At 52.4% G+C, this 9,934-nt stretch overlaps 1 protein-coding gene across 1 annotated transcript; it reads left to right on the top strand.

Moving 5' to 3' along the window:
• The first annotated feature begins 2,770 nt into the window (after window positions 1–2,770).
• TLNRD1 (talin rod domain containing 1) lies at window positions 2,771–5,320 on the top strand. The gene has a single exon (XM_059059155.2). The coding sequence runs from the start codon at window positions 3,579–3,581 to the stop codon at window positions 4,665–4,667; it is 1,089 nt and encodes a 362-aa protein (XP_058915138.1). The 5' UTR covers window positions 2,771–3,578; the 3' UTR covers window positions 4,668–5,320.
• Window positions 5,321–9,934: the final 4,614 nt, after the last annotated feature.

Below are 9,934 nucleotides of genomic sequence, written 5' to 3'. Positions count from 1 at the left end.
AGCAGGGTAGGAGAGTGGAGAATTACAGATTGGCTTTCCACGGCCTCTGTCCGAGATAACGCACATCACCACCACTTACATTTCATTGCTCAGAACTGATGACGTGGTCCTGCCTAATTGCAACTGGACTATCTGGTGAGCACCACTTTCTCGACTCTAGTTTCTTGACTCTGTGCTCTCACTATACCAATAGTGAAGTTGTGATGACCTGTTTTCCCTGTTGCTCTCTCTGGACTCTACTCTTCAGAGGGGGTAGAGCCCTCACATTACTTATTTTCTAACAGGGCCTGGCACATGGTAGGTGCCCAGTGTTTGTAGAGTGGATGAAAGATGGCAGAAAGTAAAGGTGACCTAGAGGAAGGTGGAGTCAGTATCTGGAAGGATTAGTTTAGGAAGAGATGCCATATCTGAAAAATGAAGCAGGGAGGGCCAAGAAACCAATCCTATCTGATTTTAAAAGCTAAACCAAACGTCACTGAATATAGCGAGACATTTTATGTGTCACACAGCTCATTGTTGGGGTACAAGATTTCCAGCAACACCAACCAAAGAAAGTGCCTATGTAGAAGAAAAGGAAAATAGGACCCCAGGGGCACCAAGTGGCTTTGGAAAAAAAAAAAAATCCCCTGATCCCAGAGCAGTTTCATGAATAAACTGGGCATGGAGGGAAGGGTCTGACTTTCTCATAAGAGCTAAGTCGGACTAGGATGCTATTCCTGGGTTACCATGGAAAGACCTTGACTTATCTAACTGTTCTTCTCTGGTAGAAAAATAAAAGGGATTAATCCTACAGGAATTGCTACTAGTTTAGAAAATCAGCAGTTTTATTGGCCTTGGTTTGCAAAATAAGTGGGTTCATTTAGATTTTAGAAGATATATTAGGACCCTTTAAGTTACTGATATAAGCAGGGTTTGGATCTGTTGTTACCGGTTAATTTCTTAGTAACATGTCTCACAGTCACTCTCGAAACTGTTCCGGGTTGGACAATAAATTGCAAGGTCATCCTAGTTACAAGTGACATTTACAACTGTTTGAAAAAAGGTGACACCAGGTCCGAGGAAGTGGCAGAAGAACAAAACTTTCCGTTGGCTGAACACACCCAGCTTGTGCTGGGCTGGGCACCTAAACGTGTTTCAGGACTAAGAGGTGGGGGGACCCCTGGGTGGGGGGAATGGGGGAAGCCCAGATGCTTCAACCACTTCCTGAAGAGTAAGGACTGGGTAAAATGAAAATGAGGTTGGCGGTTGGCTCCCTGCTCATGCATTTGCTCTCTTCTTGACCTTAGGAAGGCACTTAAGGCACCTGAGCATCACTTTCCTTATCTGTAAAATGGGAATAATAATGTTTACTTTCAAAGGCTGTTTCTCTTATTTCCCTCTGGCCACTATTATTCCATTATACAGCTGGAGACACAGAAGTTATGAGAGGGCAAACTGTGCCGGTGAAGGCTCATAAGTCTAAGAGCTACATTTATGAGCCAAGTACTCAGGCGGTCAGTGCACAGTATCTGATTTCGAAAGGAGAAAACGGATACTTGAAGAGATAACTTGCATAAGGTCACACAACTCATAAATGGCTGGGGGAAGACTGACCCCAGGAAGTCTGGTTCAAAGTTCGCGCTCTAACTATACAAGGACCATTTAGTTAAAGGGCGGAAGCGGGAAGCTTCTAGCCCGGCTCTGCGGGCTCCATCTCCAGGGCTCTTTTCTCATCCCGCACAGCCCCTCCAGAATCCCACCGTGGAAGACGATCAAATACGACAGAGGGCGGGGGAGAGCTCGGCAAACCGGTCGACGTCCCGTAAAAAGCGGTGACCGGACCCCAGCAAACCTCTAGGGGATGGTATCGAGTGTCCTCCTCCCTTCGGTCCAGAACACAGGCCACCGTTTAGACTTGCTCCCTGGGCGGGGAGGAAGCGTGGAGCCCCCCGGTTGCGCTGAGAGTTTACGTATGGCCAACTGGCGGCTGCGGCCCGGTCTCCCAAGGGTGTGCGCCGAGCCCCCGGCCCGGGCGGGCCTGCCTCCGGCCCGCTCCCCCCGCCTCTCCGCCGGGGACCACCGGCCGGGCGCCGCAGGCGTCCGCGTTGGGCGGGGGCGTCCCCCCGCTGCCACCCAGCTTCCCGGGGGAGGAGCAGCGCATCGCGCAAGCATCCGGGAGCGGCGGAGGGGGCGGGAGGAAGGGCGAGAGGAGGAAGCGGGATTTAAACGAAAGGCGGTGACGCCACACAAAAGATTTCTATAGGCTCCAGGGAGGTTACGGCCGAGGCGGCGGCGGCGGCGGCGGCGAGCTGGGGGGCGAGGCGCGGCCGGGAAGAGGAAAAGCTTCCAGCAGCCCCGGCGGGCGAGCGGGCGGTGGCGCACCCACGGCCGCGCTCAGAGGTGAAGCCGCGCGGGGAGAGGAAGCGGGTGTTTTCCCCTCTGCTTTTCGGCCCCCGCCCTTCCTTTCAGTTTCTCCCGGCTCGCTCGGAAGTTGGAGGTTGACAAAAATGGCAGGAGCCGGGGCCCGGGCGAGTTGCCGCAGCGCCGCGGGGACCTTCTGAGTTGGCCGGGCCGCCGGGGAGACGCGCGCGGCGACGTCCGATGCGCAGGGCCCGGGGTCTCGGGAGAGCTCAGCCGCTGCGGGTCCAAGGCGAGGAGGAGGCGACGGGGATGGACTCGCGCCGACAGCCGGCGGCGGGCCGCGGGGCGCGCGGTCCGGGAGGGCGTGCCGCCTCGGCGCCGGGCCGCGCTCTGTGAACCGGCGAGGCGGGAAGGGGCCGCCGCAGCTCCCGGCACGCCCGGGCGCGGCGGGCGGGCGAGAGCGCGAGCGGGGCGGCCGCTGAGCGCAATCAGTGCAGGCTCCCGCCCGACTCTGACTCGGCCGCGCCAGCATCGGCCACACCCTCGGCCCTGCCGCCGCCGCCGCTTCCCGAGAGCGGGAGGCAGGAGATGCCCACGGGGTGGCCGCGCGTCCCAGAGGGCCAGCCCCGGCTGTCGTCGCGGGGAAGTGCCGCCTGGCGGTGTCTAGGCGCCTGAAGCCCACGTGCGCCGCCGAGCCCGAGGTGGCTGACAGCAGAGCCCGCCTGAGACGCCGCCCGCGCTCCTCCCCGAGGAAAGGATTTTGATTTCAAAGGAAGGAAGGAAGGACAACTCCCAGCTTCCCTCTCCCGCCCCACTCCCCCCACTTCCCCCCCGCTCGGGCGGTCGGACCGGGCCATGCCCAGGAAGGCGGCGGCGGCGGCGGCGGCAGCCCAGCAGAAGGGACTTTCCTGGCAGTCCGGCGACGAGGAGCGCGGTCTGTGAGTTTGCTCTGCTCCGGTTCATGGTTCCTGCAAGCCCTCCGAGAGGCCGAACGCTGCGCCCCCTCCCCGCGCCCCGAAGAGCCTCCTGCGTTCTCTGGCCCTCGGGCCCGCTCCGCGCCGCCCGGGCTCCGGCCGCCGCAGCCCAGTGCCCTCTGCCCGCGGCGGTGGATGGCATGATGGTGCGGGGAAGGCACCGCGGCCTTGGCCAGCTGAGTCGCGACGGCCGCGGGGGCGGCGGCATCGGCAGCGGCGGCGGTAGCGGGCTCCCCAGCGGCATGCCAGTGCCCCCCGGGCGCGATGGCTAGCGGCAGCGCTGGGAAGCCCACTGGCGAGGCGGCTTCTCCGGCTCCAGCGAGCGCCGTCGGCGGGGCTTGCTCCCAGCCCCGGAAGAGGCTGGTGTCTGTCTGCGACCACTGCAAGGGCAAGATGCAGCTGGTGGCCGACCTGCTGCTGCTGTCGAGCGAGGCGCGGCCCGTGCTCTTCGAGGGCCCCGCCTCCGCTTGTGCCGGCGCCGAGTCCTTCGAGCAGTGCCGGGACACCATCATCGCGCGCACCAAGGGGCTCTCCATACTCACCCACGACGTGCAGAGCCAGCTCAACATGGGCCGCTTCGGGGAAGCGGGGGACAGCCTGGTGGAGCTGGGCGACCTGGTGGTGTCCTTGACCGAGTGCTCCGCCCACGCGGCCTATCTGGCGGCTGTGGCCACGCCGGGCGCGCAGCCCGCGCAGCCGGGCCTGGTGGACCGCTACCGCGTGACACGCTGCCGCCACGAGGTGGAGCAGGGCTGCGCAGTGCTGCGCGCCACCCCGCTGGCCGACCTGACCCCGCAGCTGCTGCTGGAGGTGTCGCAGGGCCTGTCCCGCAACCTCAAGTTCCTGACGGACGCGTGCGCCCTGGCCAGCGACAAGTCCCGGGACCGCTTTTCGCGGGAGCAGTTCAAGCTGGGCGTCAAGTGCATGAGCACGAGCGCGTCCGCGCTGCTGGCCTGCGTGCGCGAGGTGAAGGCGGCGCCCAGCGAGCTGGCGCGGAGCCGCTGCGCGCTCTTCAGCGGGCCGTTGGTGCAGGCGGTTGGCGCACTGGTGGGGTTCGCCACCGAGCCGCAGTTCCTGGGTCGCGCGGCGGTCGTGAGCGCCGAGGGCAAGGCGGTGCAGACCGCCATCCTCGGCGGCGCCATGAGTGTGGTGTCGGCTTGTGTGCTCCTGACCCAGTGCCTCAGGGATCTGGCGCAGCACCCCGACGGGGGCGCCAAGATGTCGGACCACAGGGAGAGGCTGAGGAACTCGGCCTGCGCCGTGTCTGAAGGCTGCACCCTGCTATCTCAGGCTTTAAGGGAGAGGTCTTCGCCCAGGACTTTACCGCCAGTGAATTCCAATTCTGTGAATTAGCACCCTCCCACCCTCATCCCATTCTTCCACCCCCCCAGGCTAAAGGAAGATACTTATTCTCTGCCCCTCTCCATTTATACCAAAGAAATCAAAAGTGAACTCCCCCACCCCATGTTAAATGCTCGAGAGGAATCTTCCAGAAGGCAGGGCCATGCAGACCATTTACACACGCACTCGCACTCGGAGGGCCCCCTGTGCCCAGCAGCCCACAGCAGAAGATGGAAGATGTGTCATCTGCTGGTTGCGGTATCACCCCTACCCCCTACCCCGGCTCCTCTTCTGCAATTCCTCTACTAAGTTTTATTATTAATTGGGCAGGAAGGAGGTCATGGGTTCATTTCTTTTTTGGTCTTTCCCCCCCACCTAATTAAGAGAAAGGTTACCTCAGTTTTCACTCCTTAGACATGGATGTAGCTACCTTTTTTGTATGTTGTTATTTTTTTAAGCAGTCGTGGTGGGTTAGGCGTATACTTGGTGTGGAAAGAGTATGACTTTGCCATGTGATTTGCAAATGGGGGGAAAAGCTACTGTGAGTGTGTGTTTTATTTTTTAATTTACACTATAGAATGATTCCCCCCCCCCATGTCAAGTTTTTACCTTGCATGTACTGGAGTATTTATTTCATCTATTAATAAAATGTTATGTTTCTCAGATGGCTTTTTGCAAGTATTGTTGATTTGCAATCATTGTAATGTTGCAGGCTGCATGTCATCTATGGAAAGGCGCCCTGGAAAGTTTGCTTGGGAGCAATGAGGTGGGTTCCCAGTCTTCAGCCCTTTCTGCTTTTTCCTCAAGAGTTAACTTCTTTGAGCAGCCTGGAATTCAAGAAGAGAGAACTGTGTGTAACCCTCTTCTTGTAGAGGCAGGGGACACATACATGGTTGGATTACGTATAGTGCTAGAGTGGGGTTGTTTTTTTTTCCTGTCTCTCCTGGAAAGTAGTTTTGCTTCCTTTGTCCCCTCTGATTTTTCTGTCCTAATCAACAGGGTTCAGTCTGATTTGTATTCCGCCTGTCTTTTTCAGGGTAAGGCTCTTCCTAATCCTGTGTGGAATGCCAACCTTCCCAAGTCAGAGAATCTGTGTATGGACCTGCAGAAGTACTGTATCTCAAGCGAGAGTATGTAGACAGGTCTGTAAAGACAAGATCCAGTTGCTCATGATTTTAGGAGAAAAAACCAACACAAAACGGGGCTTCCCTGGTGGCGCACTGGTTGGGAGTCCGCCTGCCGATGCAGGGGACGCTGGTTCGTGCCCCGGTCCGGGAGTATCCCACATGCCGCCGAGCGGCTGGGCCAGTGAGCCATGGCCGCTGGGCCTGTGCATCCGGAGCCTGTGTTCCGCAGCGGGAGAGGCCATGGCAGTGAGAGGCCCGCATACCGCAAAACAAACAAAATGCAAAAACTTAAGAGTGTCCTAGACTGTTTTAATAGAGGGAGAGGTATTCTGGAAAGTGTGAGAACTTTCTAGACCCACAGCATGATTGCAGGCAAAGGGCTTATTTTTGTGACCTTGATCTGATATGCCCCGGTTGATTGTATGTTGGAAGGATGCTTTGTTCAATGAAATCTGCAGTTATTTTAAGGTAGTTGGTCCCTTCTGCAGACAATTTTAAGAAAAAAATCTTTTGGGGGAGGGGCTGTATGGTTTTGCTGACCCTAGCTGAGTTGTGAACATTTTCCCACTGGAAAAGCAACAAATGTATTTGCCATGCTTATCCTGAGAGAGCCACATGGATAAAACTCATACATGCTTTAAATTTGCTCCGTTTACATTTTTCTTGGGATTTGTTGTGCCTAAGCCTTTGCAGCTCGCGCAGATCTGAAAAGAAAGGTTTTTCAACAGTGATATATCGGAGAGAAAAGTTGTAGTGACTGTTTTTACTTGAATGGCTGTATTTATTACATGAACATCATGTTCAGCCTATAGAACCTCTTAAACCTGTGTTGGGTTTACTACAACTGTTGAGCTGTGAAGTTTGAAAAAGTCTTCCAAGTGGTCGAGTGTATACGTTCTTAAAAACGGTCAAGGGAGGGGCTTCCCTGGTGGCGCAGTGGTTGAGAGTCCACCTGCCGATGCAGGGGACACGGGTTCGGGCCCCGGTCCGGGAAGATCCCACATGCCGCGGAGCGGCTGGGCCCGTGAGCCATGGCCGCTGAGCCTGCACGTCCGGATCCTGTGCTCCGCGGCGGGAGAGACCGCAGCAGTGAGAGACCCGCGTACCGCAAAAAAAAAAAAAAAAAAAAAACGGTTAAGGGAGCAGTTGTTTTACTCTCTTAGGTCCTGGTAGATTTCAATTTCTGAAGTCTTTAAAAGATGAAAATGATCTTGCATGTTTATTCCTCTCCCCCTGCCCTTTAAGTCTGGATCAGTCAGGTTCAGGAAGTATTTGAGGGACGGAAACCTACCTAACCCGTGTGCCAATGACAGTCCTGCTTGCATATAGGAATTTTTACTTATTTTTATCCATTAAATTTACATAAGTAATGCTGAAGTTTATAATTGTATATGGTTCCTTTAGCCTATGCAGATCACAAAGAGTCAACTGAAAGGGACAAAGTAAAATACAATCAGAGCCAGAAATCTGCAAATTTGGTATCTGATTAGGAAAAAAAGAATTGCCAATTGTTTCTTGGACTCATTCCTTGCAGAAGCAATTTTCAGGACAGTGCAAGCCAAAAAAATCACTTTTCCTATCTACTTGGATGCAGTTAACTAGCTAGTCACCACATTAATTTTGAAACTTCTCTTCCTCTTAGCTAAGTGGTAGTTGCTTTTAACATTTCTGTATATTAAAGGTGTTTTGACTTGTAGTCAAAATCGCTGTACTCTGAAGTTAAAAGGTTCAGTGATGTGTTGACCTCTTTTTTTCCTCCTTCTGTCTCTAAGATAAAGCTTAGGATTTTTCATCCAGCAGGTGGCTTGAAGTGAATTCTGCTTGTGTGTTTTCAGCAGGCGCCAGGAAAGCAGAGTGAGGAATGCAGTGTTTCTGTGTGTATCACTCACTTAGCTGGGCACAGGTCTTTGACATTTTAACTTTTCTCCCAGTGTACCAGGTGGCTAAACTTGTTTTTGAAATAGTCCTGATTTTGTAAAAGGAACATCTCAGACCTATTTCATTGGGTTTAATAAGGGCAGCAGAGATACTGTTTCCAGGAATAAAATCAGAGTGGCCTGATTTTTTTGTTGTTGTTGTTGTTAAGTTAAACCACACGGGTTAATTTAAGACGTCTATCCTTGGGCTCTTCTGACTTCCGAGGGCAAGTTTTCTTACACGGGCTTAATGGGTACCATCCTGACCAGGGATGTTGAAAAGCTTCCTCTCAATGGTCTTGAGAGAAGGAAATCATTATGGCTGTGTGTTCTTGGAACAAAAGCCATTATTTATGACCGTCCACCAAAGTCAATGGGACAAAAGGCTTTCAAACACAAGGCTTAGCTAGAAAAAGCACAGCTCTGTCTTTCGTTGGCTGTTTAAGCTTGGCCTTTTTCTGTTATTCATTCTGGGTTGATTTTAGGAAATGCAGAAATTATGCGTGTCTGTGTGTGTGTGTGTGTGTGTGTGTGTGTGTCTGTGTGTGTGTCTGTGTGTGTGTATGTTTCTCCCCCAACCTCCTCTCCACCCCAGTTTTTTTTGTTTGTTTTTTTAATTTCGGGTCACATTTCCCAAAAAATATCTAAAGAGTTTATAATTCTGGAAGCATCACTTAGACCTGATTGGTTATTTTACAAATACTTTTTTTTTTTTAAGCTGGCATAGGGATCTAAAATATTTGACAGTTTGAAACAGCTAATTTTAACAGAAACACCTGTTTTTTTCGGAATGAATGTGACTATGGTAACATGCCAGTCAGGCAGAGGATTTGAAAAATGCCTGCCAAAGCCCCTTCTGAGCTTTGCTTGGTAAACAGGAGTTAGAGAAGAAATCTGTGAAGCCTTAGCAGTACTTTCACCTGTGGGGCTGTGCATTGGCTCCTTGGTGCCTAGGTTTCCCACTCCTGGAAGAGCCACGAAGGAGGCCATCTCTGGGTTTCCAGTGTGGACACAGATATTTGTGTTCCCTCCAGGCAAATTCTTGTCTTGATGGAAAAAAAATGCATTTTTTTGCATGAGTATGTGTGAAATGAGTTGGCTTATTTTACTGAAGTAGGGTTTTTCTTTAGGGTCGTTTGGATAGGTGAGTTGCCTGGTTCCACCTCAGTGGCAGAGGCTCAAAGATTGAATTGTTCCGATAGCATAGGGGAAAATTGTGTTACTTGTATCTGTGATTGGGATTGATTTAATTGAACTGTAAAGCCCCTTCAGGTCATGGGCTGCCATGCCTTTCACATGTGTAGTTTTTTTAAATGAATGTGTGTACAAGATGCCTGCAGCAAGTGTACTAAGTAAGTAGTAAAATTGGTTCTGGAAATGAAAGTTATAATGGGCATTCATTCAGCAACTATTGATTGGGTGCCAGCCACTGTACCAGGCCCTGGGGTCCAGATGTGAGGGGGTCATGGTTCCTCCCCTTGCAAAGACTTGGTGCTGCTCCAGTCTTGGTCAGTGGACCGGCAGTAGCAACCGCAGCATGATCCTGGACCCTCCCTCAGGCTTATTTCTATCAGAAACACAGGGTGTGGAGCAATCTGAGTGTCATCCAGCCCTCCCAGGTGATTCTGCTGCAGAACCAGTCTGCAGAACCCCTGGTCTGCAGGGCCTGCTGGTTTCTTTGTACTCCCTGCTGCCTCTGTAAGACCAGAGTACTTCTGTGTCAAGAGGCAGCAGCATTTCTGCAAGTTGCTTGTTTGCTCAGGTGTTTTTTTTTCTCCTGGATATTTTGAGCCCTTTTCTTCAGTTAGAAAAGATAATTTAGTCACTCCTGCCAATTTGGAATTGGCAGGTTTTTCTCTTGGGGGTGTGTGTGTGTGTGTGTGTGTGTGTGTGTGTGTGTGTGTGTGTGTGTGTTTATAAGTACAGTGTCCTCCTTCTCTTATCTCCTTTCTGAGATGAACTGAAGTCATATAATAGTAAACTGGCAACTTAGCTTCCTATGTTTTTGCAATGCTGTTGACTCTTGTCCTAGAAAACTGGAACTAGCAGACAACCTAATTAAAAACCAACCCTTCAGCTCTTTGGCTGCCCAAGAAAGAGCACTTTGCTGTTGAGTTTGTAAAGTACTCTATTCAGATCCAAATGAAGCATGCAGACTTATTTGCTTATTCCAAAGCTTATTTTAGGGATAACCAAAGTTTGTAATATACTCAGGAAATATGTCCTGTAAGGCCAA

Source organism: Kogia breviceps, chromosome 3 (assembly GCF_026419965.1).
Source record: "Kogia breviceps isolate mKogBre1 chromosome 3, mKogBre1 haplotype 1, whole genome shotgun sequence".
Taxonomy (NCBI): Eukaryota; Metazoa; Chordata; class Mammalia; order Artiodactyla; family Physeteridae; genus Kogia; species Kogia breviceps.
Note: the sequence above shows the minus strand (reverse complement) of the source record. Positions and strands in the feature narration are given on the sequence as shown.